The sequence below is a fragment of the Sphaerodactylus townsendi genome, linkage group LG16 (genome assembly GCF_021028975.2).
Source record: "Sphaerodactylus townsendi isolate TG3544 linkage group LG16, MPM_Stown_v2.3, whole genome shotgun sequence".
Taxonomy (NCBI): Eukaryota; Metazoa; Chordata; class Lepidosauria; order Squamata; family Sphaerodactylidae; genus Sphaerodactylus; species Sphaerodactylus townsendi.
In genome coordinates this window covers 18,600,502-18,621,304 of record NC_059440.1, presented here as the reverse complement: position 1 = coordinate 18,621,304, position 20,803 = coordinate 18,600,502, and the positions used below count along the sequence as shown (strand labels likewise).

Sequence of the window (20,803 nt, the reverse complement as noted above, 5' to 3'; positions counted from 1 at the left end):
CCAGTTTTTTTTTAATTATCCAAGCTGTTCTCCCTTCATAGCGTCGTCAACTTTGCTATTTCTGAATATTCCGTAACTTTCAGACTCCAGTCCTCTTTTGTTTGTATCTTATTATCTCTCAGTCTTTGTGCATATGAAGTCCTTGCAGCAGTCGTCCTATACATACACAGTGTTCTATGGTTCCTTCCGCACACGCAAAATAATGAGTTTTCAAACCACTTTCACAACTGTTTGCAAGTGGATTTTGCTATTCCGCACAGCTTCAAAGAGCACTGAAAGCAGTTTGAAAGTGCATTATTCTGCATGTGCGGAATGAGCCTAAATTTCTTAGGAAAGTCCTCTTCCTTAATTCCCAACAAAAAGATCCTCTAACCCATACGCATAGTGGTTAATAGAAGGGATCTAAACTGGAGAACCAGGTTTGATTCCAAACTCCTCCACACGAATGGTGGATTCTTCTCTGGTGAACTGGGTTGGTTTCCCCTCTCCGACACATGAAGCCCTCTGAGTGACGTTGGGCCAGTCACAGTTCTCTCAGAACTCTCTCAGCCTCATCCACCTCACAGGGTGTCAATTGCGGGGAGAGGAAGGGAAGGAGTTTGTAAGCCGCTTCCTGGCTCTTTGCGGTTGAGAAAAGCGGGGTATAAATCCAAACTCTTCTTCTTATTCTAACCCAGACCAACCCTTCTCCTACCTTGTGCAGCAGCCCAGCGGTACTCTGTCACCATCCCTGGGGGCTGCCGGGGTCCTGCCATCAGGCCTGCTCCATATGCCTAAAGGTTTCTCTCCTCTCCAGCTGTCAGGGTTGGTTCCTCATTTGCCAGGGGCTCTGTCTTGTGACTGACAGGCAGTGTAGCCGGCAATCTTACTGAGGACAGAGGTGCTGACCTTACCACTACACCACCTTGAACTTAGAGCCGCCTCCATGGGCCTGGCCTCATTCCTCCGTCAGACCTCCCTCCCTCTCAGATTGCTCTCTCTCTCTCAGAGGGCTGAAGAAATGCCCAGAAGTAAAAAAATGGGGAAGGGGACAGGTCTAAGAAATTTGGAAGCCCCCTCAGCACGCAGCAGATGAGAAAGACAGGAATTTGGCCTCTAAGCCAAATCTCCCTGGAAAGAATGTATACACGCATACGTAGGAGCGGCAGACTGGGGGGTGATTTTAATTTCTGACCCCTGCTGTTTCAGCTAGAATTGCTAACTCTGGTTTGGGAAATTCCTTGAAGCGGGGGGGGGGGGGGGGGTGAAGCCTGAGGATAACAGCATCTGGGGAGATCAGATACCTTAGAAGAGTTTAATGTCATAGGCTCATTCCACATGGGCCAAAACCAGCAGTGTGAAAATGGTGTGAAAATGATGTAAAAGGGTTTAAAGCTGTGTAAAAGGGTTTATACTGTTTTCACACCGTTTTCATACCGCTGTTTTTGGCCCATGCGGAATCAGCCATAGAGTTCACCTTACCAAGCAGTTGTTTTCTCCAGGGGATCTGATCTCTATGGTCTGGAGACCAGCCTTAATTCTGGGACAGCCCTAAGCCCCTCCTTGAGATTGGGGTCCCTGGTTTCGCCACCCAAATCCCTGTTTTGATTTCACTTCTGTCTTGTGTGAACTGAGCCTTTGAGTCTTTATTTCCATGCCTTCTGTTTCCTTGCATGGAATCTCTCCCTAAAATTCCTGCTTTTATGTATTGTCGAAGCCTTTCATGGCCAGATTCAACTGGTTATTGTGGGTTTTCTGGGCTGTGTGGCTGCAGTCTGGTAGGTCTTTCTGGGCTGTGTGGCTGTGGTCTGGTAGAACGTTTCGCCTGCACCTGTAGCTGGCATCTTCAGAGGTGTATCACAGAGAGAAGTCTGTTACACACTGGACACAGTGTGTTACAGACTTCTCTCTGTGATACACCTCTGAAGATGTCAGCCACAGATGCAGGCCAAATGTTAGGAACAAGATCTACCAGAGCATGGCTACACAGCTTGGAAAACCCACAACGTCATGATTTTATGTTCATGACAATTTTATGCTTTTGGACTTATGTCTATGATTAGTTTATGGTGATTTTTTTTCATGGCTGCTTTTTTAAACATATGTTCTTATCATTTTTCAAAGCTACTCTTAAACCACCTTAGCTGCGAGTTGTGACTGGGATGGTTCAGAAATAACTATTCCGTCCCGAGCAATTTTCAATGCAAGGCAGAAATCTGTTTCTTCCCCCTTCTGTTTTATGGAGCAGTGGCCAAATACCATCACATTTGGCCGAGAGATCAGAGACTATAGATACTGGCCACAGCTCCCCTTTGCCTTCTTTGCAACCTCTAGTCAATCCTCCCTCAAAATTTCCCTTTCTTGGGCAGAGTTTTCCTTCCTCTCTGTCTGGCCCTGCCATTCAGTTTCACATTCCCGTAACACTAGCTACATTTGGGGAACTACAGCGAAGAGGTGGGTCCCCCTGTGCCTATGGTTACTACCAGCCCTGGAGTAAAATGTCCTACAGTTTTACTAGAGGCTCATTGTGTGGAAATTGGAAGGTTTTCATGGCATGGAAGCAAATACCATCCCCAAGTAGACCAAATTCCAAATACAGGCCATTTATGCACTTGTAATCTCCTTCGCACTGAGTGCACATTCCTTTTATGTTTGATTCTTGGTTACACATGTTTTCCCCGCTTTGGAACTCCCAGCGTAATCAGATCAGAGAATCCTCATAGTTTCTGAAAGTTGTTATGGCATGACTTTTCTCTCTCTCCCATCACAGGGAAAGCAAAGGAGATCATTGTGCATTAAGCTTTCTTCAGATTTTCTCCCTGCCCCCTGCTCACCAACAGCAGTTCCTCCCAATCTTCAGGCCACCATTTCAAAACAATCAGATGGGCTTTTCTTGTCTTATTTCAATGCTACTGCTGGAGCACTGGACCCATGAAATTGGCATGAAATTGACATGATCTAGCAAAGCAACACTCATTCCGCATGGGCAAAAAACAACGGTGTGAAAACGGTGTGAAAATGGTGTAAAAGTGTTTAAAACAGTGGCTGATTCCGCACGGACCAAAAACAGTGGTGTGAAAACGGTGTGAAAACAGTATAAACCCTTTTACACTGGCTCATTCCGCATTGGCCAAAAACAGCGGTGTGAAAACGGTGTGAAAATGGTGTAAAAGGGTTTAAAACGGTGTAAAAGGGTTTATACCAGTTTCACACCGTTTTCACACCACTGTTTTTCGCCCATGCGGAATCAGCCACTGTTTTAAACACTTTTACACCGTTTTCACACCATTTTCACACCGTTGTTTTTGGCCCATGCGGAATGAGCCCAAGCCAAAGAGGGCACAAACATACACACCAAAAGGCGGCAGGCAACCTCCCCAAATGTGCCTGGAAAGAACAAGGAAGCAGTTGATGGGCAAAATGGCAGATTGGCTCAGCTAGGGACACTTCACAGAGGAAGAATCCCCATGTGCACAAAAGCCCCTGGGGAAAACCCACGGCAAAGCAAACAGCCGCTGGGTAAATAGTGCAGGCATAAATGGGCACAGTTTCCAGTATGGAGGAAGCGGATCAATTGCAAAGTGTCTGACCTGGCTGTGCTGTGAGGCTAACACCTGCATATGTATAAAGGTCTGGATTTGTTTAGACACCAGCTAGTATGGTTCCTCTTCCCCCATGTCATCCTCACATCAGCCTTGTGAGGTAGGTGAGGCTGGGAGAGTATTGTGTTGCAGAGATTTAAACTCAGACCTGATGCTTAAGCCAGTACACCATACTGTCTCATCTTGCACCCTCCTCTCTCTTCCCCACCCCACCCCCACGGCATTTGTTTCTCTCTTCCATGACCTCAAACTAGCGCAGTTCCTACCAGATATCTCCATGAAATCGTCTAGGTTTGGCTGCAGCGGGGCCAGGTCTGGCTGGATCATGTCGGCGTTGCCAGTATAGGCTGAACAAAGAGAAAAATCAAAAGGTTTGGGAGACAGTTCCGGTTAGCAGTCACAGTTATAGCCATCTCAAGAACGTCATTTCTGGACCATGTAGGCTGACATCTGTTTCTAGCTGTCACCTCTGAGTTGCCAGTATGTTGTGTCCACTTAGAACAAATACAGCTAGAATAAAACCATGCCACATGACCTTTCATAGGTCAAGCCCCAGACATTTGCCCCTGGATGTCTCCAGAGGGTCACTGTTGCCTCGCACAAAGAGAAGAAGAAGAAGAGTTTGGTTTTATATTTCTCCTTTCTCTCCTGTAAGGAGACTCAAGTTGCCTGACAAGCTCCTTTCCCTTCCTCTCCCCACAACAGACACCCTGTGAGGTAAGTGGGGATGTGAGAGCTCCGAAGAACTGTGACTAGCCCAAGGTCACCCAGCTGGTGTGTGTTGGAGTGCACAGGCTAATCTAGTTCCCCAGATAAGCCTCCACAGCTCAAGTGGCAGAGTGGGGAATCAAACCCGGTTCTCCAGATCAGAGTGCACATGCTCTTAACCACTACGTCACTGCTGCTCTCAGACATTTGCTGCTGGGTGTCTCCACAGGGCCATGTGGTCTACTCACTGCTGCCTCGCACAGGGAGGACCATTCAATTATCATAGATCAATGTATGAATCTCAAGGGAGGTTCTACTGAACAAGGTTGCTTTCTTGTACTGGGGGACAGGAGCACAGGACAGTATCTTCCCACTTCCCTGTGAGATTCATTGCCATTGGTATCAAGAATGCATCTTGTTCTGATGCCATCAGCTTCCTAGAGGCACTCAGGTAGGTTACCACAGAGTAGACAGTCAAACAGAACTCCTAGACCTGAGGTGGTGAACCTTTGGCACTCCAGATGTTAGGGGCTGGTGGGAATTGTAGTCCATAACATCTGGAGTGCCAAAGGTTTTAGCCTGACCTTGCTTGGGAGCAGGTCCCCTACAGGATGAACCACACCCACCCAGGTGAGCATCAGGCCCTACCTTCTTCTGCCAGAGGCTGAGGAGGACAGGGGGCTTGGGTCATGGTGAAAAGGGTGTCGGAGATGTCCGATAAGAAGCTGTCCAGATCAAAGAGTTGTCTCCCTTCAGGCTCCTTCTCTGTGTCTCTTAGCAACATGGGGACAACATTGGAGTACAGTTGGTCGCACCAATTTTCCAGGGGCTTCCAGTTGTCGTCGTCCTGAATGGGGAAGATGGTGGGTTGCTCAGAAGCTCTTTGGCAAGGCATGGCCCAGGTGGATCCCTGCCTTGCTTGGGAGGTGCCCCCCCCCCCAAAAAAAAGCTAGACCCTGCCAACCTGAGAGCTTCCATTCCCTTTTGCCACTTCCAAACACCACTCACCTGCTTCGGGCTGGGAGCCTCCCAATCTCGGCTGGATTTGCGGAGCTGCAAGAGGAATATCATATGAAGGTAGTGATGGCGTACGGGAAGCCAAGCTGGGAGATTGGGCGGGAGGCAACGCAAGAACCAGGGCTGGAGAACTTTAACTGGCTGAAAAAATGGCTCTCAGCCAATAACTCTCCAAGTGATTTGCCCAAGTTTGGCAAGACTTGACCAGGGCCGTTAACAGTAGGGCATTTGGGAGGACATTGACCCATAGGATCACCGTGAGTCAGAAGCGACTTGACAGCACTTTACATGCACAGTCAGATATTTGGCTTTGCATCTCAGGGACTGGCCAACCAGGGATCCTCTTGAGATTCACATCTACAGGGCGAGGTAGGAAGAAGGCGAGAGGGTATAATAATGAGGGGCAAAACCTGACCCGCTTCTTGTAGTAGATGCGCCATTTGTGATACTCCTTCATCACCACCTCGATCCTTCTTTTCCAATACTTCCCCTCAAGCACGACAGCCTGTCAAAAGAAGAATAAGCAGTATAGAAAGACTTCCAAACAGGAACCCGCACCACACAGTATCCTGATGAGGTTCAGTCAAGACTCATCACATACCTATTACAAAATTTCAAGTTGCAAAGAGATTTTCCCCAGGAAGGGAGTTAAAGAAAGAAAAAACACACACATTTTCTTCCAAAGGAAGGGGTGGGGGTAGAAAAAGAACAGCTGACACCAAAGACGTGGCCTGGAGACCTGCAAAGTATTTAACAGTGCAATCCTACAGAATGTTACAAATCCATTCATTTCAATATGCTTTGACCACAGTAACTTCACATAGGATAGAAATTATAAATATCTAGATTGTTCTGAACATTATGACACTATGTCAATCTATTACAACAATATACATATTCATGGCTTTACTTTTTTTTAAAAAAGGAAAGCTTTTCGCCTTTTTCATTGCAAAGATACAAGAGGAAACGTGCAGCCTACTAGACACTGGAAGCAACTTCACAAGCAGCTGTCAGAGAAAGAAACAGATGCCCGTTTCAGCTATCTTTTTGCGTGTGTGTAAGTGAGCTACTGGGCGTGTGTGTGAGAGAGAGAAAAATCAACCTATGCAAGACAATGCCATTCTGTACAGCAGGACTAGAAAGGGTGTGCATTTTCTTACATCTCTCACCCGACAGAACTGGTTTATGGGAAATATGGAAATATGGACTGTGTGGGAGATATGGACCAGTGTTTTTTTCTTTTTGCTTTTGTTTGGGCACCCTAGTAGCAAGCCAGAGGTGACTTCTTGGAGCCATCTTGGATTAAGGCAATGGTGGCGAACCTTTGGCACTCCAGATGTTATGGACTACAATTCCCATCAATTGGCCATGCTGGCAGGGGCTGATGGGAATTGTAGTCCATAACATCTGGAGTGCCAAAGGTTCACCACCACGGGATTAAGGCATATCGTCACAATCAAAATATGTATGGCAGGCATGGCAAGGGAATCCCCTTGGTGGTGTGTGCTACAAGCTATATGTAGCTTTCAGCATGGGAACCATTCCACCATCCATTAGAAAGTCTTATGGCCTGGAGAAGCCAGAACCTGCCCCGTAAAAAAGGAAATCAGCATCTTTTCCAGAGGCCTAGGCAAGAAAATGCACATGCCGCCAAGCCTCCCTCCTGCATTTCATGAGGAACATAAATCTACATGCGACCCCTTGCTCATCTACATGCGACCCCTTGCTCAGCTGGTACGGAGTTTTGGGCTGTCTTGTCATCAGTATGCAGATGACACTCAGCTCATTCTGCTGATGGAGGGGGGAACAGCCACCGCCCCTGCAGCTCTACAGCATTGTTTGGAGGCGGTCGCTGGTTGGTTGCGACAGAGTAGGTTAAAACTGAATCCATCGAAGACGGAGATCCTCTGGCTGGGCCGCGGGGGGGAGAGGTGGGGATGTTTCAGCTGCCGGTGTGGGAGGGGGGTCACATTGGCACTGACCCTCCGCCAGACGCTACAACCTGGGGGTCCACCTGGATTCGCTCTCTATCAATGGAGACCCAGGTGGCCCATATAACCCGGGTTGCTTTCTTCCACCTTCGCCAGGCCCGGCGGCTGGCCCCCTTTCTCTCCTGGTAGACCCAGGGATCTGGCCACAGTGATCCACATGCAACGGCCATCTTTAGACTAGACTATTGTAACTCGCTTCTATTCTCCTTGCGCCTGGATTCGGAGGTTAAAACTGGTCCAAAATGCAGCTGCTGCGTCTGCTTACAGGCAGTGCCACCTGGGATCATATTCCAGCCTGGTGCTAAGCCAGCTGCATTGGCTCCTGCGTAGAGTTCCTAACTATCTTCAAGGTGTTGGTGCTGACCTTTAAGGCCTTTACGCTGCCTGGGACCTTCGTAGATTCGGGACCGTGACGCTTCACATAAACTCCCTATACGGGCCTCTTTCGCTCTGGGCGGGAGGCTAATCTACTGGTGGTCCCTGGCCCCTCGGGGATGAGCACGGGTTACTTCCACACGGGCTAGGGCTTTTACAGCTCTGGCCCCAGCCTGGTGGAACACTCTCCCACCAGTTGTCCGACTCCTGCGGGACCTTTTTTTACTGAATTCTGCAGGGCCTGTAAGATCGGAGTTGTTCCCGGCCAGGCCTTTGGAGGATCCAGCCGCTGATGTGGTGCCCCCCCCCCCCATGGTCTTCATATATCAGTGCCTTTGCCATCTGGGGTTTGCTGATCTTCCCCCTGAAAAGAGTGGTGGTTTGAAATGGATTCGTCGGACTAATATGCAGTTAGTTTTAATCTTTCTACTAGTTTTTATTTTACTGCTGCTTTTAATGGTTTTAGTTATTTTACTTGTATACGTGCATTTTTATCTGTATATGTGCATTGTATTGTACACCGCCCAGAGCCCTATGGGGATGGGGCGGTATAATAAATCGAAAAAATAAATAAATAAATAAATAAATAAATAAATAAATAAATAAATAAATAAATAAATAAATAAATAAATAAATAAATAAATAAATAAATAAATGCGTTTGGAGTACTCACTTCTGGTTTCCTGTGCTCATCTGAGCCATCCAGAGGGGTGACAAATCCACACACCGGGCTCTTCCGGCGTTCCACGTCTGTGAACAAGAATCCAACATGGTTCATTTTGAACGCCCAGTGAGGGAAATGTTCATTCCAGATTTCTTGATTTTCTCTCAGTTGAATTGGGATAGGGGAACGCAGTAAAGTTATTGTGACTTTTTTGTTTTGCTGTCGAGTCACATCTGATTTATGGCGACCCCTGCTGGGGTTTTCAGGGGAAGGGATGCTCAGAGGTAGTTTGCCATTGCCTGTCTCCAGATCATGACCTTGGTATTCCTTGGAGGTCTCCCATCCAAACACTTGCCAGGCTCAATGCTGCTGAGCATCTGAGATCTGAGGAACTCAGGCGACCCCCGAGTGATCCAGGTCAGGGCCTAGGGCAGTGGTGGCGAACCTATGGCACGGGTGCCAGAGGTGGCACTCAGAGCCCTCTCTGTGGGCACGAGTGCACAGAGTTCGTCATGTGATAATAGTGTAGTTATTTCAGGGAGATTATTAGAATTAAACCTAAGACCTAGTTTTGGGGAAGCAGTGTAGGTAACGCTGTTAAGCTCTGTTAAACCCTACTGATTTTCATGGGAAGAATTAAAGCACAATCCTTTACCTGGGAGTAAGCTAGGTTGCTGGCAATGGGGTTGCTTCTGAGTAAACCCTCCTAGGGTCGTGATTCACCTGTTCGAAATGTTCCACAGTTGCTTCAAAGCAAAGCCACCGACTACCACCACTCCCAAGTAAAGTGTGCCTTGGAACTAACCGTTTTTTCTATACTAAAACCTCAGTATTCAGGTTAAATTGCCATGTTGGCACTTTGCGATAAATAAGTGAGTTTTGGGTTGCAGTTTGGGCACTCGGTCTCGAAAAGGTTCACCATCACTGACCTAGGGTGCCAAAAAATCTTGGGCCAACCCTAGACACACTCTTGTACAGTAGAATCAGTGCTGGAGGAGGAGGAGGAGGAGGAAGAAGAAGAAGAGGAGGAGGAGAGGAGGAGGAGGAGTTTGGATTTATATTAGAGTGCACCTGCTCTTAACCACTGCACCACGCTGGTTTACCCACCTCTTTCTCCAGAAGATTAGTCCTCAAAGACAATTCTCATCTATAAAATCCTCTCTCCGCTTTCCCCACCTCTCCTAACCTCTGCTCAATGTTGTATTCTTCCAATATGCAACAAAAAAGCTGGAACTTTACATGCTTGCCAAGAGCATCCATGGTTTCCTTATTTAAATCAATGGGTTCAGAGCGTTGGGTGGTAGAAGTAATCCGTCTGGGCAGGTCATTTTTACAAACTGTCTTAAAAACCTACGACTAGGCATAAGGTTTAGTATGCCATTCTCTGGGAAGGTCTCTCGCGCAAACTTTTAATTAACCCGAATAGCCATCAAGTGCAAAGGTCAGCAACCATTTATGATTAAAAAACAAAAACAAACTAAATCAAAAGTCAGAGTGAAAGAGAGCTCAGCAAAGAGGCAGGATAAAAACTCCTGTTTACGTAACTGAAAAATATACAGCTTAATGTCACTGATAATTGAGATATTAGTTAATTATCCATAAAGTTTCAGCAGCCCACGAGGTCTTGTGATAAGTCGTAAGTCATACATACACACAGGAGCACCTTGTGTGATTGCTTTAGTGCCCTGGCACAATCTATAGTTCACACCTGAATTACTGTCAAATGTTCCCCACTCTCCCTCTCCTTTCTGAAAGGCATCTCCAAGAAGCACATTAAAAGGTAAAGGTAAATGGCTGTGGAAGCATCACATTTACTAGGCAGACTGACTGATTATACTGGGGGGAAGAATCAGGACTAATAAAAGGAAACACTTCTTCACGCAACGTGTGATTGGTGTTTGGAATATGCTGCCACAGGAGGTGGTGATGGCCACTCACCTGGATAACTTTAAAAAGGGCTTGGACAGATTTATGGAGGAGAAGTCGATCTATGGCTACCAATCTTGATCCTCTTTGATCTCAGATTGCAAATGCCTTAGCAGACCAGGTGCTCAGGAGCAGCAGCAGCAGAAGGCCATTGCTTTCACATCCTGCACGTGAGCTCCCAAAGGCACCTGGTGGGCCACTGCGAGTAGCAGAGTGCTGGACTAGATGGACTCTGGTCTGATCCAGCAGGCTAGTTCTTATGTTCTTATGTTCTATACACTGGTGCTCTGCCCCGCACTGAAAGGAGATTCTCTTTGTGGCAGATTTTCTGTTACAGATGCTCCCCCCACGCCACTGTGTGGCAGATCCCGTAATCTCCACTGTTTGTAAGAGCAGGCAAAGAGTGACCTTTTGCGCGGTGTTTACAGAATGCTTTGCCATTGAGTTCCTCAGTCATCTACACTCCCCCACCCCCCAGGTGCTCATTTTACCAGCCTATGAAGACTGGAAAGCTAAGGTCTGGTGGTGGAATTCAAATAATTTAACAACTGGTTTTTTTACCAGCACCATTTTAACAACCGGTTCTGCCGGAGTGGTGCGAACCGGCTGAATCCCACCACTGCTAAGGTCCCTTCCGCACATGTGAGGTCACTTTCAATGCACTTTGCAGCTGGATTTTACTGTGCAGAATAGCAAAATCCACTTGCAAACAATTGTGAAAGTGGATTGAAAGCGCATTATTTGGCATGTGCGGAAGGGGCCAATTTGTCAGTCTTGAGCCGGCTATCTGGAACTGACTTCCGTCAAGATTGAACTCAAGTGATGAGCGGAGCTTCGACTGCATTCCTGCAGCTTACCCCTCTCTGCCCTAGATCTCAACGAGCCCGTTAGTCTCATACAAATCTTTGTATCTATCTCTTCACACATTGCTTATTCCAGCATCTCTCCAAAATACCTTAATTTAAAGAGTTCATTTTCTTTTTCCAAGAGCCAGATTTGGGCCCGTACCCAGCCATAGGTTGCAGATTCCTGCCTACTAAACCAGCTCTATGCTCCAGGGATGACACAGGCAATTTCCATTCATTAGACCAGAGAACTTATTTCGTGGAGGATTTGGGTCCTGAGTGTTTTTAAAGGCAGATGTCAAGATTTCAGGACCAAAATGGGAAAAGGGGAAACTTGGATTTTTGGGATTCAAAAGTTTTTGGCTCTATGTGCATGTAAGAGTCTGCACAGCCCTGGTTACAAAGGTTACCAGGAAACAAATCTATAACCCTTGATCACTCTAGGCAGACCCCCAAACTCACATTGGATGTACCAGGCTCTCCAGATGGCATTGTTGAGGCGGATTTTATCCCGGCACAGCAGACGCAGCCCTTTGAAATTCTTCCATTTGGGTGACACCAGATTGTCACTGCAAAATAAAGCAGAGGTACAAATGAGGTGGCAGGTGGTGGATTGGGTGTGGGGGACAGCAGAAGTAGGGTGGCAAGTTGACTTTTCCCAGGAAAGGTTCATGTGCCTTTTAAGAGCTTCAGAACTTGAAACAAAAACCTTTCCCTGCAACTAAATTTCCAATGCCAGTAGACTGGGGCCCCTTCCGCACATGCAGAATACCAAGTGGCACATACAAGACCGTAGGAAAAAAACAAAAACAAAAGTGTGTGTGTGTGGTGGGGGGGGGGCAATGTTATGTGAAAAGGGGAGAAAATTGCTGCCATTAGACACCCAAACCTCAGCAAAACTCATATGGTAAAACAACTCAGCAGAGACCCCTTCCGCACATGCAGAATAATGCATTTTCAATCTACTTTCACAATTGTTTGCAAGAGGATTTTGCTATTCCACACAGTAAAATCCAGCTGCAAAGTGCATTGAAAGCGGATTGAAAGTGCATTATTCTGCATGTGCGGAAGGGGAGAGACAGTGATGGGCCCATATCTTCCACAGCTGTCAAATCCAGGTTGGGAAATTCCTAGAGATTTAGTGGTATAGCCTGGGGAGGGGGGAATTTGGGGAGGGGGGGAAGCCTACCAAGGATGTGATGCTATAGAGCCCACCTTCCAAAGCAGCAATTTTCTCCGAGGGATCTGAGCTCTGCAGTCCAGAGATCTATGGTTATTCTGGAAGAACTCCAGGCCCTAGTGGTGGGCAACCCTAAAAACTGTAGAAGACTCTATTGCCAAGTTAGAATCTCAGGTCTCTCAGGGTGGGGTCCAGCTCTATATTTTGGGACTCCCTGGAGAAACGGGCTCCTTAAAACAGCTGTCCAAAGGAGCCTATTCATTCCAGGCAGTGTTCTCCACCTGAGAGGCTTCCTTACCTCTTTGTATCCAGGGAGCTAGAGAGAGCTAACCGGCTGTTTGCTCTGTGTTGGTGCAGCAGTGGCGTGATCAGAGCTGGGCTCATTTCGCTAATCTGTGTGCACAGACCTGCAATTAGACTGCTCCCCCCTGCTGCCCTTGTCTTTCGGATGAAAAAGCAGGTAAACACCACCTGGGGTGGAAAGTCCTGGAAAATGGAGCTGAAATTCCTAAAAAAATGCACGGATCTTCCCGGTCAAATGAAAACGGCACTGTGGGCAGTCCTCTGGTCTCTGTTCCAGCAAAATCCTTGCCACAATTGGCATCGGCCATTTCCATCTTTTGGATGTGCCTTGCCAATGTTTCATGGATTTATGTTTCTAGGGTTGCCAGCTTCCAGGTGGGGTCTGGAGATCTTCCAGAAGTCTAACTGATATCCAGACTACAGAAATCAGTTCCTCTGGAGAAAATAGCTGTGAAGAAGAAGAAGAAGAGGAGGAGGAGGAGGAGGAGGAGGAGGAGGAGGAGTTTGGATTTATACTCCCCCTTTCTCTCCTGTAAGAAGACTCAAAGGGGTTTGCAATCTCCTTTCCCTTCTCCCCCTCACAACAAACACCCTGTGAGGTGGGTGGGGCTGAGAGAGCTCCAAAGAACTGTGACTAGCCCAAGGTCACCCAGCTGGCAGGTGTGCACTCCAGTGCACAGTCTAATCTAGTTCACCAGATAAGCCTCCACAGCTCAAGTGGCAGAGCAGGGAATCAAACCTGGTTCCCCAGTTTAGAGTGCATTTGCTCTTAACGACGACACCACACTGGCTCCAGGGTAGACTCTATGGCCTTGTACCTCACTGAGGTCCCTCTGTTTCCCAACACCCCTCTTCCCAAGGCTGTACCTTCCAAATCTTTTTGTTCTTTTGTATGCTGAGAAAACTTTAAAAAAGATTTTGTTTGTTTGTTTGTCCAACCCTTGTCTACTACACTGGGCTTTCGAGAGGGCTCACAACTGTTTCAACACACTATAAAACACACAAAAGCGCCAACCATAGCAGAGAAAAACAGCTGCCAAAATGAATCCATCAGTGATTATTATGGTCCAATGAAAGGAAGACAGAAGAGGACAGTTTTAACACGATGCCTAACAGAGAGCAGAGAAAGGGGGTTGAAAAAGGTTGTCGGAGCTCAGAGCAAGGCTGTGGTGTGTGGGCTTCAGGCAGCTCCACACACACACACGGCAGCATGAGAGGGCTAAGGGCCCTTCTTGGCTACCTTTAGGGAATTTGGACTCATTGCCCGGAGTCAGAGCAAACACCCTGCCACTGTTAAGTGGGCAAGCCAAGAGAGAGGTGGATATTACGAGGCATCTTGCCAGCCTAACTGTGGGCTAAGGTCACCCGGCTCCCGCTTTCTGGGGCCAGAGACATGCTCCCTTTGACAAACAAATCACACGGAGTGGATATGACTTCATGATACCCTTTAAGGGAAACATGGGTGGAGGCCCGCAACCAATAAGAGCTGGTCTGGCATGTGGGAGACCTGGGCTCATCCAATCCCCCCCCCCCCCCGGGGACTCATCATGAGTGGCCTTGGCTGCCCCATCCCACCTCCATTTACACTTCTGATAGATGCAGCACACTTTATTTTCTAAAGGGAAATGAACGGCTGCTTTTTTAAGCCGAAGAACAAACTGCCTTTGGAGCAACTGACCCTCCTGTTTTCTGAACAAGCGACGGTTTTGTAAAAGTAGCCAGTTTGGAAGCTGGCCTGCCCAAACGGATGATAGAAATGCAACACAGAGTCTACTCTGAGTCCGCCGCACCTATGTGTGATTCCCTGGGAATAGTTAGTGGAGCAATTTGAAACTTTAAAAATATCCGAGGGGAGGAGTTTGACTGTTTGTGGCCCAGGTAGCCAGGTTTGTTTGATTAACCTGTTTTCCAGGTAATTGTAAAATGCAATCCAGGCAATTGTAAAAACAGTCACAACTGCCCTTTCCTGGAAGCAAGCACCACTACTAAACAGATCTGAGTGGAATTCTACGTAGGATCGCTCTTCTAAGGTGGATGGGGCTGAGGTAGATGGGGCTGAGAGAGCTCTGATCTTCTTCTCCTTCTCCTCCTCCTCCTCCTTCTTCTCCTCCTCCTTCTTCTCCTCCTTCTCTTTCTCCTCCTCCTCCTCCTCCTGGCATGCCCACCCAATTTGGGGATCGAGCCACCAATGGCCACTTGCACTGCTCTTGTCCAGGCCTGGGTAGCCAGCTCTGTGGCCATCCAGTCCAGCATCTGGATAGCCATCTCTACGGCAGTGGTTTCTCACAACCTCCCAGGGCTCAGGAGGCCAATTCCACAGCAGTGGTGTTCCAACCTGAACTCCATTGGGTTAGGGGTTTCCCCTTGCTTGGCCCAGGTATGGGGGCAAGGGGATGAGGCAGTGATTGTCCATCCTCCTCCTCCTCCTCCTCCTCTTTCACCTCCTCCTCCTCCTCCTCTTTCACCTCCTCCTCCTCCTGGCATGCCCATCCAATTTGGGGATTGGGCCACCGATGGCCACTTGCACTGCTCTTGTCCAGGCTTGGGTAGCCAGCTCTGTAGCCATCCAGTCCAGCATCTGGATAGCCATCTCTACGGCAGTGGTTTCTCACAACCTCCCAGGGCTCAGGAGGCCAATTCCACAGCAGTGGTGTTCCAACCTGAACTCCATTGGGTTAAGGGTTTCCCCTTGCTTGGCCCAGGTATGGGGGCAAGGGGATGAGGCAGTGATTGTCCATCCTGGTCTTTTGCCCAGGGCCCTATAATCCTTACGACCACCCATCCAAAGCACTGGCACCCAGAAGCACCATTCCTCTTAGAATGGAAAGGCTAAATGACAGGAGGTCTTCTTGGGCAACGGCTAAGGTAAGCCCGAACCACCCATGAGAGAGGAAACCCAAAACAAATCTGTTGCCACAGGCAATAGGGGACATCTGGGGACAACTGCCCCAGGTGGCCCCGTTGAGTCACGTGGAAGGGCGGAAAGTCGCCCCCACACTTCTGGCCTGGCTGGGCCTGGGTGCGACATGCACGCGCTGCCCAGGCAAGCCTCAGCCCGTTGGCTGGCCTGGTGGGCCGTGGGCGCGGTCTTCAGCTGCTGCCCGAGGGGTGGACCAAGCCAGAGGAGGCAACGCAGCGTGCGCAAGCGCAGTGCAGGACAGGACTGGAAGAGAAGGGCAGCAACCGAGGCTTGTAAAGAGAAACTGCTGGATTAAGAGCGGGAGAGAGAGAGATTTTCTGCAACTCAAAGGCGGTGTGCATGTGGTTGTGTTTTGTAAATAATTAATTTAAAACATGAGTTTGCAACTTTCCCCCCCTCGAGTGTTACAAGAGAACGGAGTGGTTCTCCTTGTGAGGTTAAAGCCAAGTTTACTAGGGAGAGGATAGAGCACTCTGCACTTGCTGGGAAGCACGGCTGATCTCTCCCAAGGAAGAGTCCACAAAATCAGTGCAGGCCAAACCCCACGTGGAAGAACGGTTGCGTGCCTGAAAGAGCAAAAAGTGGATTTGTTTGAACATCCAAGCCACCGGGGCTGCCCTTTGCTCCCAGCCAGTACTGTAGGGAAGGCCAAACCCCTCCCTCTGAGAGATCTTGCCAGAGGGAGAGACACAATCCAAGCTGTACTATCCACGGGGCCGGCTGTCTGCGTCTGTGCATCAGACAAAACGAGCGAGCAGAAGAAATCTGTTCTATTATCTCTTTCAAACTGGCACATAACTAATATTTGAAATAAGCGTGTCCTGTGCAAGGAATGCCTGATGTGGTTACCAACATTTTTTTTAAAAGATCATTCATAAAAGTCAGCTGTATTGAAATCCATCCAACTAACAGCAATCCAGGAGCCGTGTGGCGTAGTGGTTAAGTGCTTGCACTGCCACTCACATGGTCAGGAGTTCGAGCCCCCTGTGGGTCAGATATCCTGGCAGCTGGCTCATGGTCAACTCAGCCATCCATCCATTCTTGATTGGTAAATGAGTACCGAGCTCATAGCTGGGGGCTAAAGAATAGCCGGGGAAAGCAATGGCAAACTATCCCACAAAAGCAGCTTGCCTATAAAACCTATTGCCTATAAAATCACTGCTCGCAGTGGTACCCCAGGGTCAGATACGACTGAAGGGGAAACTTTACCTTTAACAACAATCCGTGTCAAAATGCAATCAGTTAAATATTAATCCACCTGGTGCCCATATGCCAACAGGGGTTCCTTCCAGCCCAGTCCAGAGGCTGATTCACGAAACCTCTCTGTTCCTCTGGCAGATTGACTGAAACGCTCACTGAACCTTGCAAACAGCACTAGCCCAAGGTATTCAGGTGTCTAAAGGAAGAACATTCAAATAGAATATCTCTCATTGTAACAAAAGGAAGATTCTCATTGTTACAAGGGCAGGCATGTGCTTGGAATTAGAACACCTAGGCATTTTCACCCACTGAATATTGCACTTTCAATTCACTTCCAATGCACTTTAGTGATCATTTGAGTACAGATGTTGCCATTTCATGCAGTAAAATCCAGCTACAAAGTGCATTGAAAGTATGTTGTTCTGCATGTGTGAAAACACAGTGAGTGAAATCTCAGAAGCTGGAGGGTTGGCTAAACAAGATTGCTAGTGGTTGTGGGCATCAGTGCCCTACATAGCCCTGTCCTAGAACTACTTGTAATAGCAGTTTGAAGACAGACAAGAAAAGACTTTTAACAGGACAGAAGGTGCCGTCTGTCCTATCTAACTGCCCTCTTGCTGCCCCCTGCAGGGCCTTCTTCTCTTCTTATTTGTATACCAAACATTTCCAATTCTAAGGCCTGAACATGCAGAATAATGCACTTTCAATCCACTTTCAATGCACTTTGCAGCTGGATTTTACTGTGTGGAATAGCAAAATCCACTTGCAAAGAATTACAAAATTGGATTGAAGGTGCATTATTCTGCATGTGCAGAAGGGGTCTAACACTGCCAACTCCAGAATAAATTAGCCAAAATAAGACTGGTCAACCAAATGTTCCCAGAAGCCCACAAGCAGAGCATACAAGAGAGGACCGTTCGCTATTTGTCTCCATCACCCAGGAGTCACTAGTCAGAAATGTAATGGTTTGAGGTTCCGTTTATTGGCAGACCCGTCCACTGTCACTCTATTCGATTAGGTTTTTTTCTTGGGGAGTCATTACAACGTCCTGCGCCAATGAATTCCCCAAGTTAGTTGTGCACCGAACAAAAGAACTACTCCCTTGAAGTTGGCCTGAACCGCCAGCCCAATTTTCCTGCCCCCAAGTTCAATGGCCTTCATAGAAAGAGTATCATTTTCTTTCTTGCAAATTTTGTCCATGCCATTTCTTAAGAAGACGGCAAGGGCAGGGGTGGGAGCGTGCAACCTTGCGTCAAAGCAGCAACCAATGATTGCGTTCCGACAAACCTCTCAAAGTCAGAGGGAGTTCTTCCAGATATCGTTGAAGGCTTTCACGGCTGGAATCAACCGCCTGCTGTGGGTTTTCTGGACTGTGTGGCCGTGGCCTGGTACTTTTAGCTCCACACTGTGCCATGTAGAGAAACACATCTTACCGTGGCATGCCTCTGAAGGTTCCAGCTGCAGATGCGGAGCAAAAACAACCAGGCCACGGCCACACAACCTGGAAATTCCAAAACAGTCAGTTCTTCCAGAGTTTCTGCCTCCGGCCTTTAATGGAGCTGACCCCACTTGTCAAAATAAACAGGGCCTCATAACAGTGCATTCTGAAACCAAGAGCCCAAGAGGAAACCGTTTTGCGCTCCCATTCCAACAGCAGATGAATCTTTTGCAGGGTCCTCCGCCCTTGCGGTCAAGAAGGAAAAGACAGCGCCTCCAAGAACCCCGTCGTGGAACTTTACATTGAAAATGTAATACCTTGAAAATGCTGAGGGAAAGAATTAGGACTAATAAAAGGAAACACTTCTTCACGCAACACGTGATTGGTGTTTGGAATATGCTGCCACAGGCAGTGGTGATGGCCACTAACCTGGATAGCTTTAAAAGGGGCTTGGACAGATTTATGGAGGAGAAGTCGATCTATGGCTACCAATCTTGATCCTCCTTGACCTGAGATTGCAAATGCCTTAGAAGACCAGGTGCTCGGGAGCAACAGTAGCAGAAGGCCATTGCTTTCACATCCTGCATGTGAGCTCCCAAAGGCACCTGGTGGGCCACTGCGAGTAGCAGAGTGCTGGACTAGATGGACTCTGGTCTGATCCAGCAGGCTAGTTCTTATGTTCTTATGTTCTAACCTGCAGCCAAGGGCTTTCCCAGCTGAAGGGTGAGCTTGGGTTCTGAAATTCTACATCCAAGGGATCACCTTACAAAAAAGAAATCCCATTTTCACTGGAGGATCTGCTTCAGGGGATCTGGGGACAGGAAACTTCCTTGGCACTGCATTCATTGCATGTGCAACGAGTATCGCTCCCAACCTGGGAGCTGTCCAAGAGATTAGTAAAGAGGCAGCACAACTGTGCATGGCCATGGAAGGTCTCAGTGACTATTCCCCCATCTCTTGGGAGCACATTTTGAAATTTCTATCCTACTTTAGCGCTCTCTGGCAGTACATTCTATCCTTGGTATCAGCTTTTGTATGCATGCACGCTTCTTGAGTTGCTTCAGTGCGGGGGAGCTGACTGCAATGCTAGGGTGGGGGTGGAGGGGGTTTAATCCCCCCTTCCACACATCCTAACTAACACACCTTAGAAATGGGGCGGGTGGTGATTTAAGCATCTACTGCCAGACCGAAACCTGGGGGGCGGGCTGGCAAATTGGGTGTGTGTGAAGCACAAGGCCTGGGATTGGCTGTCCTGCGTGTCTGCAGGTTGCAACATCCCGGAGAGAAATCCAGTCAGCGGCCTAAAGCGTTGTGAAAGCCATGAGCCCACACAAATGATCCCCAGGGCCTGGCACTGGCAGAGAATGGCCATCACCTTTGTGCCCAGCTTGTGGGCTTCCTGGAGGCATTGGGCCAGCAGCTGCTGGGCCAGAAGGAGACAGCTTGGGCTGATCTAGCAGAGATTTCCTCATAAAAAAAGGGCTCTAGATGTAATTGTAAGCCAGGAGCGTAAAGGCACCCACGGAGTGTGGAAAAAGCTTGCTTAAGGACAAATGCTGTGAGTAACCCGGACAAGTTGCCTATTTTGCAGAGGAGGGTGGCATTCGCTTGGGAACTTACTATCCCCGCATCCTTCACTCCTGCAGCATGTCCAAGCAATCTTTGGCCGTTCTGGACTGCATTCTCATTTTGTACATTCCAACCTTTCCCCTACTTGGGGCTCGGCAATTTGCAAAGGATCGTAAAGAAAAGCCACGGCCAAAAGGGAGGTGATGAGAGCATCAACTTGGTTAAAGAGTACAAGGGGCTCCAGGATTAACCAACCCCCGGACCCCTGTGTCACAGCCTGTGAACAGTCTTTCCCTGCTCAAGAAATCTCCAAGCTTTCTGAGAGAAGGGCATGCTGGACTGGGGGCCCCACAGCTGGGAAGGATCGGCTGCAGATGAAGTGAAAGCGAAGGTCCCAGACTCACCTGTATGCTAAGCTCATGCACTCAAAGAGACGAGTAATGGTCAGGTCAATGTTTCGGGGATCGGGGAGCCCCGGCTCAGCCCCGTGGTGGCGCCGACGGGGCAGCGAGTCGCTGTGTGGAGAGGACACCATGAAGTGCCCGCTGTGGATCACTTGGCATCCAGCTTTGGAGCTGGCATCGGGCCTGGGGTCGCTGGAGACCGGGCCGTCCGAATCTGAATCCGAGTCAGAGACTGGGGTTGGTCCCATCTGAGGTTCCAGGTAAGACCCCGGCAGGCCAGGTTGAGTGGCAGTCATGGTGGGTAGAAGCAGACCAGGCCAGGGGTCGTCTTGCAATTCCTCCGTCAATGCTTTCACAGGATAGTAGCCGATTTCCACATATGTGTACCTTGCTGCACCACACCTTAGTTAAGAGGGCATGGATAAACCGCACCTTCTGCTGTCAGCCAGTCACCTGCTCTGAACCTTCTAATAGCTCCCGACAGCTGCATTTATAGAGCAACTGGATGTGAACCCACCTCCAAGGGACGGCACGAGCCACTGGGGGGGGGGGAGTTAACCCCTTGTTGTCCAAGCCATACCCCAGGTTAAAGCTCCAACGTGGTTTTGTTCATTCAGCCTCTTGAAGAGAGCGAGCAGGAGTCAGGACTTGCCTTGGTATCTGTGAGAGGAGTTTGCTGAGG

The 20,803-nt window shown here is 48.5% G+C and overlaps 1 protein-coding gene across 1 annotated transcript in view; it reads right to left on the bottom strand.

Annotated features, from left to right (window-relative positions):
* Nucleotides 1-20,417, bottom strand: part of MLXIPL (MLX interacting protein like) — a 37,510-nt gene extending 17,093 nt beyond the window's left edge. Inside the window, exons 1-7 of the mRNA XM_048518610.1 lie at nt 20,122-20,417; nt 11,570-11,676; nt 8,346-8,422; nt 5,722-5,811; nt 5,298-5,342; nt 4,938-5,136; nt 3,848-3,928 (exon numbers count right to left, since the gene is read on the bottom strand). Of these exons, the coding sequence (XP_048374567.1) occupies nt 3,848-3,928; nt 4,938-5,136; nt 5,298-5,342; nt 5,722-5,811; nt 8,346-8,422; nt 11,570-11,676; nt 20,122-20,417 (895 nt within the window). The remainder of the gene's footprint in view (nt 1-3,847; nt 3,929-4,937; nt 5,137-5,297; nt 5,343-5,721; nt 5,812-8,345; nt 8,423-11,569; nt 11,677-20,121) is intronic.
* Between the last annotated feature and the right edge of the window lie 386 nt (nt 20,418-20,803).